Below are 15270 nucleotides of genomic sequence, written 5' to 3'. Positions count from 1 at the left end.
GACCGTGAGTCAATGCTGCGGGGAACGCGATAGCGGGCCTTGACGCTTGCAATACGTGTACACACACGCACAGGCTTTCTGCGGAAAGTCATCGTCACGGACTCGGGAAGCATTGGGCAAAAATAAAAAAACGTCACCTGCAGAACAGCTCGCCGGCAGCGGAAGCGTCACGACGCGCTCGTATACGCGCCGTGGGCCGCATACATGTGGAACACAAGCGGGAAGGACGACTGTGATGGGATAGATGTGTGAGAGCAACAAAACGAGGAGCGGATCCTCCGCATTCAGTATAAGCTGTGCGCGGTATGCGCTGTATGAAATTTTCTGATATCCTATCAAACGGCCGGTATTCAAAAACATCAATAGTTTCTCTGTAGTGTGCCATTGCATCAAAATGTCAACTGCACCTAAATAAACACGAAAATTGGGGCGAAAGGACCATAAATTTCAAGCAATGGGGCTTATTAACGACATTATTAATAACGACATTATTAATAACGAAAACGAATTATACGTGAGAGGTTGAGCACAGCGCCGCGTGACACGTCGCTCGGGGAGCCATTCTTTCCGATTACACAACCATTCACACTCTCGGAACAAGAACAACCTCTGTGCGTGCATGCGAATAATGAGCTTGTTTGTTGCTGACGTTCCGTTTCGTGGGTTTTAATGTTAAACTATGAGTGCTGGGACACGAGCACCATGTTGCCTGTCGTCTTAGAATTGTGTTCTATATTGAGACTATTTCATATTCAGCCCGATTCGATTCGCTTCTGAAGCTATTCGATTGGATCTCAAGTGCTGCTCTTATTCGCATCCCTGTACTGTTCACGCGACAGTTCGCCCGTACGTGAGTGGGCCCCAGTTGCACGCGATCAAGGGCGGAGCAGCGGCGGATGATCTCGCAAGCGGAAAACAATCCAGCTGCCTGCTAGTTGTTTTGTACGGGCGTCGGTGTGATGACGTCGGGCCTCCTTCCACGTGCGTTGCTCATGTAGGAGAGGCCAGGTTTGCGAGGGGCAAGAATAAAGATAAAAATAGGAGAGGGTGAGAGGCGGTGTGCGAGAGCAGCGCATTGTCGATTGAACGTCGTGGAGAGAAAGCGAGCTCTGGCGGTTCAATAGGACCAGACGGTGAACATTGGACTAGCCAGATAACAACGATAGACGCCTAGCTGTTGTGAACGATACACAGGACGGTGGTTGGAGAGAACGCCCATTTGTTCCTGTGGATAGCACCACGGTGACTCGAACGACTGTTGCCCCGAGAATTTTCGTCGTTTGAGAATAGTTGGTTCTGTATTGCCGACCGAGGTTCGTCACCTGGAAGAAAGGAAGGACACAGCCTTTGACATGAGTGAGTACAGGTTAATCTCCTCGTCACAAGTTCTTTGTACTCATCATATCGAGAAAAGTGGACGAAACTTCGTTTTTGAAATTTCTTCTCAAATTTCCGCTTCCAACGTACACTTCTGAATGCAAGCAGGTGACATGATATGTTTGTAAATCAGTGCCTTAGCCAGTATTCCAATTCTACAGGAGTAGGAACTACAATTATGTATGTATGCGTGTGCGTGTGTTTGTATGTGTGCATGTGTATATATATGCACATGCAAACCGAAAAACATTTCGGGGGGCTTGGACTCACACCTATCCCACGCCCAAGACGATTTACAAAACGAAGTAACCTTTAAGGAAAATTCAATAGCGAGAGTTCGCAGTGGCTTTTGCGAGTGCGCAGATTTGTTTATCCTTAAGACGCGGTCATTTGACTGAATGTTGCCTACAGCGATATATCTAGAACCCACAGTGTTAGATACATTCGTCTGTAACATTTTGTTCGGGAGCGGAATGTGGTGCGCTTCTTCTCCAATGTTACACAAGCGAGCGCTTAGCTCACTATGTTTAATATTAATTGTAATTCAAACATAAATCATAAATAGAAACTTTATTAAAAGACAAACGCTTGAGACCTCCTTCTCAGGAATCTGTCATAACACGAAGCCGAAATTTGCCTTCACAGGATAGCTGTTGCTTCGTTAGACGTTAAGAAATGCAAGTGCATAAATTTGCACACTGTGCAAAAATTGGGGGACGCTTAAGCTTCACCTTTAAGAGTTGAACGCGATAGCAATATCCTGCCCCTAGTGCGCACTTCGAACACTACGAGTGTTTAACAGAATGCGCGCACTAAGGTGTGTGCCTTATGTAATGGGTAGCATGCTTTAAACCAGGAGCAATTATGCGCGAGAACCTTTTTCGAAGTTGCGATGCACCCACTACGTGGTCTTAAGGGAATACACGCAGTAATGTGTGTGCCTTTTGTAATGGGTGGCTGTCTTTAAACCACGACGTCGTTATGGTAATGACATGGTGTGACGCCCTATGGCAATGTACGCTTGTACCAAGCAATATTACTGCCATATTACATCTCGTACTGTGACACCTGTATACAGGACGCGTATTTTTGGGAAGCATCGAAGTTACTTTCAGTGCAGCTCCAAGCAGAGGCGTGGCTGTGTGGTAGAACACCTGCTTGCCACGCAGACGGCCTGGGTTCGATTCTCACTCGACCCCAACATTTTTATTATTTATTTTATTTGCAGCTTTTTCGATTTTTCGGTCACGGACAAGATGATGATTTTTCGCTCACAACCAACGGTGCCGACGTCGACGGCGGAATTTCTGCGATGCGAGCTCTTTAACGCTATCGCGTTAATATAACTGAGTTCTCTACAATTCTTTTATTTGGGCGAAAGCCTTATATGTCTCATGATTGAAGAGATATTGAGAGATTTGGCGAGACCTCGCGATACTTAACGAGGCTTCGAGAATGCGTGGTAAAAAAAACTAATAAAGGTCACTCAAAAGTCACGTGACACCCAAGTGAATGGCTGTGCGCCGTCGGCGTACCAATAGTCACATTGCGTCATCCATGACGTAATAATGTGAAGTCATCACGTGACATCATCGCTTGGTCTTTAAGGGTGGGCCGATCCCAGATGCCCATAGGGCGAGCCGATTCCGGCTTGCCCATAGAGAAACATACTTTCCTGGCTTACAGCTCTCATAGTGTAGCGCTGTAATCGTATCCATTTGTTTGTAAACACATTTATTGATGTCACTTCCGTGATGGAAATGTGCGAGTCAGTTCTTTGTGGAGCCTGGCATAAATCACTTTTATGTAAATTGAGCCATGGAAAAAAAAATAAGTCAGCTTTTCAGATCTCTTTTTGTTTCTATATACATGCAGTTCCACATCCGGAGCACCTGTTGATCCGCTATGTGCATGCCATCTATGAAATGTATGCCTCGAATGGGATAATTTGCTCCGAATATTGCAGCTTGCACTTGTGTATACGTCCTCACAGCTTGGCCATGCGCAGTGGCGAAATGCCGATTACTGCTTGCACAATTTTAAAGCGAAGCTTCTATGACCTACAGATTACGGTGGTAGCGGCACACACTGGCGTAGCCAAAAGGGGGGAGGGGGTAAAAGGGGGGGAGGGTTGAAACCCGCCCCCCGGAATTTTACAACTTTGCATGTATATATATATATATATATATATATATATATATTTGTATGCGTGCGTTGTTTAATATATATATGCGCCAGTTTCCAATAATTGATGCCCTCTCGATTGTGGGCTTGTAAGCGATCAGCCGTTTCTGATTTGGCAGTGCGATCTTTTGTCGAATTCACTTGTCATTTCATGTTGTCACATTTAGTTGCCGCCTTTCATTGTTGAATTTCATTGTTTCACGCATGACCGTCGTTGTTGCCTGTAGCAGCAGAAGTGTTGCACTGCTAAGCATGTGGGTGCTTTTCCCGGCATGGACAAAGGAAAAGGTTAGGAGGGAGCAGTTGCGCAATGCGACAGAAAAGAAAGAAAGAAAGAAAGAAAGAAAGAAAGAAAGAAAGAAAGAAAGAAAGAAAGAAAGAAAGAAAGAAAGAAAGAAAGAAAGAAAGAAAGAAAGAAAGAAAGAAAGAAAGAAAGGTAATACGTCAGGCACACACGCCCCGAGCTTCGCTTCCCCCATTTTCCCTATTGGGGAAGAGCTGGAAATTTTTTGTTCAACCGTCAACAACTACTGCCGCATCTTTTCCCTGGAATTTTACTTCCCAAAAGGCGTTTGACCAACATCTGAAACAATGTACTGCCCTGCCACGGTGTTGATACACTTAAAGCCAGGTACAAGAAAAGAAAGCAGGAGAGGCCCCGCCCAGATGACCGAAGCCCAATAGCTGATTGCCTGCGCGATTAAAAAAATATTCCCGCTCATGAGGCGTACGCGTACAGCGAAGTCACTGGCCGTACAGCTCATGACGTCAGTCTATAGAGTGCACGCCCATTGGTACAGGCTCATACTCACCTGCCTTTGAAGGAGAAACGCCGCCGCCTTGTAAAATTGTGCCAGATTACACTTACCTTACAGAGTGCAGTACCTGCGGCACAGTAGTCGCTTAAGTGGTACTCTATGCAATTCACGTTGACACTTCGAGAGGTTAGTCATAAGTGCGTAAACTGTGGGAAAGTTGTGTCGCGTCAAAGATGACCCCCGGCGCTGCCGCTGACGTCCCTCTGTCAATAAATAGATGTGGTGCTGATACATGCACAGGTTTTCACGTTTGTCAACTACACGGCGCCTTGATTACGTACAAAACTATCGCATTTTATTCGTCCGGTTTTCAGTGCCGTTACCCACACTACGATGGCACCTCCGTGCATAACAACACTCGGACGCATATGAAACCACAACATTTCCGCAAGCAGCGTTACACGCGTCACAGTCGCCGCATTGTTCTGTGAATGTACCGCCTAGAAAGTCGCGTTCGCGGCCAGATATCAGATGTACGCATATGCACGCACGTCAAGCGTACACTGACCCGCCGCTCTATCTTTTGCCCATGCACTCGTCAGTCTGCACTTGCAGACAACAACGGCCTGAAGGACTCCAAGATTATGAAAGGACGACGTCTTGGGATTCATTCGATATGCAACCTCGCGAAGATGAAGCTCTCATGCGATGCTTTTTATCAAAGAGCAAAGCACACCACCACAATAGATTATATGGAGGACAACGTCTCCTTCTCTGCAAGAATATTGTGCCTGTTGTCATGCCCAGTTAGCCTACTGTAATGCCCCGCCCTCGCTGGAAGACTGCCGGCTGCTGTTGAGTTGCGGCAATCGCGATAGCTTGTAATTGGCATGTTGTCACTCATTCACCATTGATCATCATGACCCTTTGTACAGCGACGTAATACAAAGAAGGGCAGGTGTTTTATCAACACTCGGGTTCCTGGTTCCACAGTTGCATCATCCTATAAGGGAGGGTGCCTATGCTATAATTAAAAAAAAAAAGAAGTATCTATGAGGTTTCTTTTTTTTCGCGTTTTCGCACAGAATGTACTAGCTTTTTATCTCTGAGTGAGATCACAAAGATTACACAGCCTGGAGAATTCCCATCTATGGATGTTTGCGACACGTTGTCTCTACGGGCCCCCACTTATTGTTTTAGATAGATTTTCTTGCCGTTGAGACTTCCAGCCTCTACAGCTTGTCGACAGACAAAGCCTCGTGGTCTCATTCTTCAAGTGATTGGTCGCGCTGTAGTTCACTTCATCGGCAATACCAAGATAAAGATGTGTGTTCTTTCACGTACTCACTACGATAATGAAGTCGCGCAATCTCTTCACGATGCCTTTTGCTTACAGCGGTTGCTAGCTGGTAGGAGTAAGACGGACGCAAAGGCAGCGATGTCGGAGGAGTTTACTCTTTCGTAAGCGCGGTTCACATGATAGGCACAACAGCTTAAAAGTAGCGCTACCAGCTGTAGCAACAAAACAGAAACCATCGATTTGAGGTTGGTCAATCAAACTTTGTATATTTGTCCTGTCGTGCATCCGATGCAGGCCCGCAGCCGGGCGGTGAAGGGGGCTGATCTGGTGCAATTTATTTTGCTGTTCCCCTAAGGCATTCACGTTAGACCCTTAACCTTAGGCGTATTTTCCTCATCTACAGCATTGCTATTGGCAACTCGCACTTGTTATTGACGTAATTCCGCTGCAAAGTATTGCGACAAGGAGGATGAAATCGGGGTGTAGTTAAAAAAAAGCAGTCATCGTTCAAAAAGTTGAACGCATGGCGCCCAACAGATTAATTGATGTAACACCATGCTGCTCTGCCACAGTTCGTATGTTCCGGAGGATATGAGGTGATGCCGGCAGAAGTCTGATGCAACTTGCCTATTTTATGATGCAATTTCATTGCCCAGCCGACTGTGTTCAATTGTTCCTCGAACAAAACCGACGTCATCTTCGCTTTCAACATGGCTTTCAAAAGGTATCAGAGGCTCCACCGGGAGATGATAACCAGAGACATTTGTTCCCTCTACAGTGAGGTGGCAAAAAGGAGACAGAGTGACCTTTACAACTCGATCCAGGACACCGCCTCCCCTTATGGAACGCTACTGCACCAGATGACTCCCTCCTTTCCGATTTTTCATGCAGTGCGCATACATTGCGGCAAGACTATAGCTGTTGCTGAACTTAGCGCTTCCGTGAAGCGCGGAGCCCGGTATGCGTTCTGGCGCCACTAGGCGCTGTGGTAAACAGCAGCAGCGGCCCAAAGAGATTGCCATTTTAACGAGATAGCGTTAAAGAGAACGTTTCGCAGAACTTATAATGTCGGCATCGGCGTCGTCGTCGTTGTCTGTGAGCGAAATACCAGCGTTGTCCGTGAGCGAAAAATTCAGAAAGATGCAAATCAATAATAAAAATGTTCTGTTCGAGTGAGAATCGAACCCAAGACTGTGGTAGAACACCTGCTTGCCATGCAGCAGAGTCATGCCGTTGATCGAAACTGCTTAGGAAAAAAACAAAAACAAAAAACACCATGTGAACTTAGAATAACACAGAGCTGAGCTAGTTGGTAAGTATTCATTCTAAAAAGACAGGGCGTGCAAACACGGAAACAAGAAAGAAGTGAGGACACCACAAACGCCCTGTCCTTTTATAATGAAGACCGTGTATATATTGCGCGGTAGAAGCGTAGAATTGCACGAGGCGCCAAAACATGTGAATTGCGCAACGATGGGTGTTCTTTTTAAAGAACCACCAATTACAGAAAGCGCTCAGGCATAATTAATCATCATTATCAGCAACACCATCAACAAAGTGTGCAGCTGCGCAAATGCGCGCGGCACCTTACGAACGCGTAGTGGGTACTTCGCCGATCCGCAAAAGGAATAATTATGGCGTAGTGGGCACTTCACAACTGTACTTGTAGTAGGCATTCTAGGATAGTTTGAAATGACCACTGTTACGCGCACAGACGTTTGTTTTCTTGCGGCACGATTGAGGTGTCCGCCGAGAAACGAAGCCAGCCTAGCGATTGTGAAAGCGATGCGCACGGGTTCCGATCATGCTATCGCATTCTACTCTTGAAGGCGAAAAGCTCACGCGTGCTCCAAGTTCTTTTTTTTTAATCGCTAAGCGCCACTTTTCTAAAGGTGGAGTATAAACGCCTGCCGTCTGTGGAGATGCCCTACACCGTTTTATCGCTATTCAAAGTGCCTGTCGCATCTCGGTCCTCTCATACAAGCACACCATAGTACGACCGTACGTGTCGGTGACTTAACGTTCATTATCCGCTTTGAACAGAATAGCAATTATGAGGCACATGAAACCGACTTCCGCCGTCAATGACCATACGTGCATATTTAGCCAAAGCACATCCTTTATAGCAGACACCGATTTATTGCCTTCGAGTCAGGAAACCATATGTTTCGTAAAAGCTGTGGATACGCTGGATGGTCGCAAAGACAACGAAGAGAGCGCTCGCGCTCAGGGAACAGTAGGCAGTCAGGGCTCGGGGCCTGGCCATTAAAGGTGGTTTGTTCTCTGGCGCCAGCTGGCTTCTTCCGCCTCTCACTAAAGCATAAGTGCTCCCTCTTCTCCATAGGCGTGCAGATGAAGTATTTCTTTTATTAAGGTGAAATGTAGCCTTAGATGTCTCATCCAACACGAAAATTTACCGTCGGCGGTGTCAACACGAGTGATGCAAAAAAAAAATCACGTGATGACGTCAGCATAGGATGTCATCACGACGTCACAGATCGCCAAAATTTGTGGCGTCACATGTGACGTCATCGCATAACATCGTCACTTGGTCAAAGGTGGGCCGATCATGGAGGCAGTGCAAAACCAGGTGAGGTGTAGAAAAACCTGCAATGCCTCTGATCCTTGAGGCAGTGCAAAATGACAGGTGCAGAAAGGTTTCGGAGAGATGCGGGGGTGGATTATTACATCGATAGAGAAGAAAAAGATGGCTTTCTCCTTCGAGAGGCGTACGCGTAAGGGTGCCTTTGTCAGAGTTCTGATTTGCCAACCTATGGCGCACGTCAACTTCTGTAGAACGTATTCCCATCATCTTGTAAGAGGAAGTTGCGCAGTAAACTCTTCAGGCGACTACGACGTCTCTTGAACACTGACTGTTAGACATCGAAGAGGACAAAGAGCCTGGCGGTGGGACTAACTCAGGTACTTTACAAATACTGGGTCAGCTCTCGTACTGAAACAGCTGACGCAAGAAAGGAGCAGTTGTAAATCGCTTGAAGAGGCCTTCGTCTTGCAGTGTTTATAAATTAGGCTGATGATGTGGATATAAGCATCTCCCTTATTCGTCAGAGGTTATAAAGGACATAATGTAATTGCCATCAAACTGCGAAGTGTCAGTTTAGTGTCTGCACGATTAAGCCAGAGCACAGGCACAAGGGGCCTTAAAAGAGGAGGACGACAGTGCAGTTGAGTCCAGCGAAGTGTTGTCCATCTCTTTTAATGTCCCTCCTGTCTGTGCGCTGGTTTAATCGTGCAATCATAGGAATCATCTTAATTTACTCCTGCAGTTTAACGTCATATACGCCCCCAACAAAATAACTTAAGCAGGGCGCTGTAATGAACGTACAGCCGAGTATCCTGGCAGCCCAATGCCTACGTCACTTTAAGCATCTTTCATACGCAGCCAACATATGAACACCACAGATATGTAATAACATAGGTAAGTTGCTAGCGATATTAGTATGGTTAGAAAGGCCATCTACATAAATGCCCTTTACACCACACACGCAATAGAAAACGTTCTGTGCATCTCCTCGGGATAGCGTCCCTGCAAACGATCTCTGGTAGTGTACGTATAGGCTGCGCGCTTACCGGCCCACTACACAAGGTACACTGCCTCGCTCATTACTCGCGCATTATTGTGTAATCTACGACCCCTCATTATGGCTGTGGTGTGGAAGACAAGCGCACCACTATACTAGCTAGGTGACCGCCTCGAAGTCCATTCACCAAAGGCTCGCCAGCTCCCGGCATTTAAGCTCGCCAATTGAAATAGAAATACAGCCTGTCTCTCTTATGTGGCGCTTTGTATCCTACATGATGTCTTTCGTGAAATTTCATTGATAAACGGCTGTGCAAAGGTGTCTTTCTACAAGGAACTGCATGGGTGCAGCCAGGGCTGGGCAAAGATACTTTGAAATTGTATCGCGATACGATACAAGATACTCAGGCAAGAAGTATTTGAGATACAGATACAAGATACTGCAACACAGATTGTATCCGATACGATACATTCCAATTGTATCTTAAGATACTTCGATACATTCTTAAATTTGTTATTATATATCTATATAACGCAGCATTAAACGCCTATGCACATCAATGTTCACTTGCAAACTTATTAACTGCGAGCAATTGTATTTCACTTGAACGAAAACTCTGTTATTATCTCAAGAGTTTTGTACTTTTTGCTCAAGGTATATCTGCTTCATTCAGAAACAACTTGTTGGCGTTGTGTTAGCTGCTTAACGTGACTGCTCTTTATACATTTCGCTGACAGCGCTTCTTGCTTGTAGCTTTTGTAATTCATGGGAGTCGCTGCTCCGCTTGTTGACCAGTAAACGGGTTGTCAACTAACCACATGAACTTCAATAAGAAGCCTTCGCACGATGGCGCAAATACCGATGTGGAGTTCTACATTGCCGGTAAACATATTACGGTTTTCGCAGTAACGGATCACCAGACAGGTGTTCGCCAAGAACATGTGCAGCCCAGAAACGTTTCAGACGTATTGTACAGTTGCGCAAAGTGCTGCAGGACACCGCCGCTATTCACACTATTGCCACTTATACTAGATCCGATTACCTGGTGATTAGGAACAGTAAAACAATTCAGGGAAGCCTAAACAACGAAAACAAATATATCTAAGTAAAATAGAAAAGCGGTTCCGTATCAAACACAGCGAATAAGTACGGAAACACGATACACGAAGCACCACCAAGAGCTAATAATAATTGTTGCGTCTTACGTCGAAACACCGCGATATGATTATGAAAGACGCTGTATGGAGGGCTCCGGAAATTTTGGCCACCTGAGATTCTAAAATCTACATATAAGCACACGGGTCTTTACCATTTTCCCTCCATCGAAATCCGGCTACCGCGACCTTCGGGCCAGCAGTCAAGCACCTTAACCACTAGACAACCGTGGCGGGTAACCCCTCATAGCTACGACAATTAAATTCAGTGCCTATGAATAATGGCCTAAAACGACTCTTTGGGACGCCATGAGAAAAACGGAGCATTTGGTATAACAGTGTTTCTTGAATACCTTTGCGAACGTACTTAAGATGGCGCCTAGTAATTTACGTTATTGTAATCCCAACTCAATTTTGCTCTTTTACGTAGCAGTAAGCAGAATTATCGTTACTGTATACTCAAGGCGCGCCCAGATTGTTATATATTTGTTCTCAACATCACCATTACATAGCAGTAAATTCAAGTGGAATATAAATATGTAAACAGTAGCAGAAATGACGCAGGCAGTCAAAACTGGGAATAAAGCAGAGAGCTTACCTTGGCAGCACGTTAAAGGCATGTAGCGGTAAGCAGACCGGCAGAAAAAAAAATAGTGATAGGTAATTTATGGAATGGACAGCTAAGAAAGAACGTCTGCTAAAGATCAAATTATGATTTTAAAAACACTTAGAATAAAATAAAAAAAAAACGTACGCCAAGATAACGTATGTTAGGTAAATGCTTGTTCTGTTAAATACAGCACCGGTACCGTCGGTACTATAGCAGTTTGAATCTTATTTGCATATTAGTCAATCTCATCGCATGTAATGCAAACTTACATCCACGAGATCTTTCAAATCGCCGATGTGCGAAAGCCATATGAGATGCAAAGCAACCCGCCATTCTTGCATTCTTCAGACTTCGTAACGAAGCACCACACAAGAGGAACTTCGATAATGACTATACAGCGTCATCAGCATGTGTGCGAAAGGCGCTGTACGCATTGTAGTACGCGGTACAGGAGAGTGGCTAAGTGCCAAGTGGTCATGGCACTGACAAAACTAAAAAAAAACGATTAAACAAAAATTCGACTGGGCGCAGATGTTCGTGCGCTCGTCTGTCGAGACGCCACGAGTGCCACCTCGTAACTCGGCTCAGCCAACATACAGGGACGCTTAGAGCTTATCGCCTATCCTCGCTGGAAAACTCTTGCGGAAATATCAAATTATGTCACTGCCTATAGTTTTATTCTGGTGACTTAATGGCAGCAGTATCAACTTGAGAAGCGAAGCTCAGCCAACGTTTATTGCTTCGCACGGTGGTGGGGCGATCGCAGTATCTTGTATCTTAAAATACACGATACATTCTTCGAAGTATCGGAAATACAGATACATGTTTTGCGAGAAGTATCGCCATACAGATACAAGATAATCAAAGAGCATCTAAGATAGTATCGAAGATACATGTATCTTCGATACTGCCCAGCACTGGGTGCAGCAATACTCTAATTATAGGCTCTCTTGTTGGCCCATTTCCCCCGATGCCCGATGTCTCGAAGGGCTCCGCGTGGCCTTGCTGTAGCCCTCAAGTCCGACTCTATGTTCTTCTTATAAGCACCGTATATATTTGGAATACATGTTTTCAGAGCGTGAGAAATTAAGACAAGAAAAAACAAAACATGGTTGATCCCTCCGTCATAGGAATCGGTATAACACGAAAGTGAAAAGCGTCTTTGCAAAAGTAGTTACATTTTCGTTGTACGTTGGTAAACGAGAGCTTACACAATGTCTGCCGGTGTTTAACGGCCATAGCACAGTTTGGTGTAGACGCACCTACGTTGATGTCTGGTGGAACATCTCCATCGCGACGACTAACGTCAATAATCAAGATTAAACTTTTGTGGTAGCTGAAGTAGTTAACATAAACCCGGACACAGCGTAAGGTGAATCCCGCGCAAAAATAGCATCAGCAAGCACATAATAAACACTAGTACTCGATATGCGCTCATGGAAAGCGTCGTCATTTGAGGACAGAAGCAGCAAGGTGTGCGCTCCCCAGTAATTGGGTAACCTACACTTCTGCTCATGCATACGCTACCGCGCAGCACTTCAGGAACGCGAGAGGCAGGGCTCATAGCATGAGCCGTGAACATGCGAAGCCGTACCGCTGCCCGCTGGCGTGTCTCATTGAAACAAAGCACTCACTCAAACTGTATGGAAACGAAATGGAGTGGAAATCGGGCAGCCAGACTCCGCGGCGCGGAGTAGGGCGCCTCGTTGAACGAAGCAACGCTGACATGGAGGAGCCCTAGCGCTGAGACTACCGAAGCGCGTCCTGTCGGCGCTCGTTAGTGTCATGATGCAACACTCCACCTCTCCAAGACGGCGACACCGCTCCACGCCAACAAGGTTACTGTGAAAGGTAGAAGATGTGAAAGATGTAAGGCACGTTTGCAGATGCTGGTGGTGTAGTGGTTAAATAGCCCTATACCCATCGTCGCGGACCGAGAGGTGGTGGGTTCGACTCCCGGGTCATCCATATTAGCGAAAATTTTCTTCTGTTTTTCTTTGTCATCTGCATTTTACTGACGTATTTCCGTGACGGAAATACGTCAGTGAAGTCTTGGTGGACCCCGGCATAAAACACTTTCGTGTTTTAAAAAAAGCCATTTCGCTGAACTTTGCATAGCGCTTCATAACGAGTCACCCCTGTGCAGGCGCGCCGTACGAAGCATACCCTCCTCCGGCTGGTGTGCAACCCTTTCCGCAACCAGCACCTGTGGCAGGTGGCCAGAGCCAACCTCCGCCGCCTTATTATCCGCCACCGCCGACTGTAGCCACGGCTGGCGTGCAGCCTGCGCCCTATCCAGCGGGCTACGCTCCACCGCCGCAGCCTGCGATGGTGCAGCCGTCGTACAACCCGACATACGTGACTGCGCCACCATCGGCGCCACCCGTCACAGTCATTGTACAGCAACAGCCCGGCACAACAACAGCGGTGAGTGCACTATATGTTCCGGGTCCGAGCCGAAGTTTACATAAAGTGCAGACTTCATTTTGATAGTGTTCATAACCACACGCACTCTAATATAATAACTGACGGGGTTTAACGTCCCAAAACCACGAGACGATTATGAGGGACGCCGTAGTGGAGAACTCGGGAAACTTCGACCTGTGCATCTCAATCTAAGTACACGGGCACACGCATTCTACGGTAGAACGTTCGTGTTGCGTGCACTTTTCCTCTTTAATATTACCATGCACCTTTATCACTAGTGCTTTTTTAACGCAAAACGACACCACAAGACAGAAGACAGGACAAAACGTGTTGTCCTTTCTTTTGTCTTGTGCAGGGGCGTAGCCAGAAATTTTTTTCGGGGGGGGGGGGGTTCATCGTGCGTGCGTTTGTATGTGTGCGTGCATATATACGCAAGCAAAACTGAAAAATTTCGGGGGGGGTTTGAACCCCCCCAACCCCCCCCCTTGGCTACGCCCCTGGTCTTGTGTGTCATTTGCGCTGAAAAGCACTACGGATTCATACCAACTAGACCGCCAACGCATTGTGTTAATCCTTATCACACTTCTTTAGGTGACCATGTGACGATGAAGACTAAAATTAAGTCCCGCTTTAATTTACACGGTTGTAGGTGTAGAAGACGCGTTTATTTCTTTATGTCCGTTCGCTTAGTGAGGTTGTATATATGGTTTCTGAGCAAAAGCGTTTCTTTCATTTGCTCCTCCTATTCCATCAGCCGACACAGGTTGTCAGGCCACCACCGCAGCAGCACCAAAGTGGCAGCAGCGCCATGGGCATGGCAGGCGCTGCAGCAGTAGGCATGATGGCAGGCGCCGCGGTGGCAGGAGTAGCGGCGGCTGCGCACGGTCGCGACAGTCACCACCACCACCACCACGCCCCACCGCACATACCACACCGGCCGGGACTACTGAGCCGAGGGCACCGGGGGCCAGTCAACGTGCACATTCACCCGCAGCCCCAGCACTGGGCGGCCAGGCTGGCCTTGCGAGCGAAGGAGCGGCGACATCACTAACTGCAACCGGCCGGGTCGACTCGAGGGATGGCGGCTTAATCGAACAGACAGCGACTGCCCAAAGCGTTAGCTGTAGATACTGTTATTTCCCAATGGAAAAGAAAACATACAAATCATACCACTGATACGTGGCTGGAGGTTGTTATGTGGTACCACCGGTTGCTTACTAGCAGAAGACGCTGTTTTCCAGATGTAATATATACGTGGGAAACTGTACAGGATGTGTTTACAGACACAGGCTCAGAACTGGCAAGATTATTACAGTTGCCTCGGAAACTAGCGCACCTGGAGCTGGCGGCTTACCAAGAATTGCATGGGTGACTTTGGTAAGGAAACTTTAAGGCGAGATATGAGGAACATCTTTCTTCTATCCGACTGTATGTTCTTCTGCAACCACCTGATTTGTTCTGTCTTGTAGAGAGTAAAATTTCTGGACATTACATATTGCGGTGAGGCTGAAACCGTAAGTAGTGAGCTAAACAAATTTCAAATATCCGTAAATTATACGTCAGTGACCTGGAGAAGTCTGAGAAATGGTGTGGATACCTTAATGCAGCAGACACACGTAACACATGTTTAATCCGGCTCGTAAAACATTTGCTCGAAGGAAACGTGTAATGCTGCAACTCCGGTGGCGCTAGATCTGTGGTTGTAGTTCCAAGCTTTCTTTTTCTCTTTATCATTGCCATATATTTCCCAAGCGAAATAAGGATAAGTCGATCACTATTGCTCGGTTCTATATCACCAGAATTGTAGATTACCAAGTTCGCTCGAGAAAGTCCAAGATATATCCTCCGTGTTCGCTCAATAAGCGAGCGAAATTGCAGCTGCTGTTCTGTTGCGAGCCTTCGCGGTGACGGGTATGGG

General features: G+C 46.5%; 1 protein-coding gene across 1 annotated transcript; it reads left to right on the top strand.

Moving 5' to 3' along the window:
• The first annotated feature begins 1115 nt into the window (after positions 1-1115).
• LOC119386910 (basic proline-rich protein) lies at positions 1116-14456 on the top strand. The gene is made up of 3 exons (XM_037654192.2): positions 1116-1356; positions 13072-13352; positions 14107-14456. The coding sequence occupies exons 1-3, from the start codon at positions 1353-1355 to the stop codon at positions 14401-14403; spliced, it is 582 nt and encodes a 193-aa protein (XP_037510120.1). The 5' UTR covers positions 1116-1352; the 3' UTR covers positions 14404-14456.
• Positions 14457-15270: the final 814 nt, after the last annotated feature.

This window comes from Rhipicephalus sanguineus, chromosome 3 (genome assembly GCF_013339695.2).
Source record: "Rhipicephalus sanguineus isolate Rsan-2018 chromosome 3, BIME_Rsan_1.4, whole genome shotgun sequence".
Taxonomy (NCBI): Eukaryota; Metazoa; Arthropoda; class Arachnida; order Ixodida; family Ixodidae; genus Rhipicephalus; species Rhipicephalus sanguineus.
This window is presented reverse-complemented; position numbering and strand designations above follow the sequence as displayed.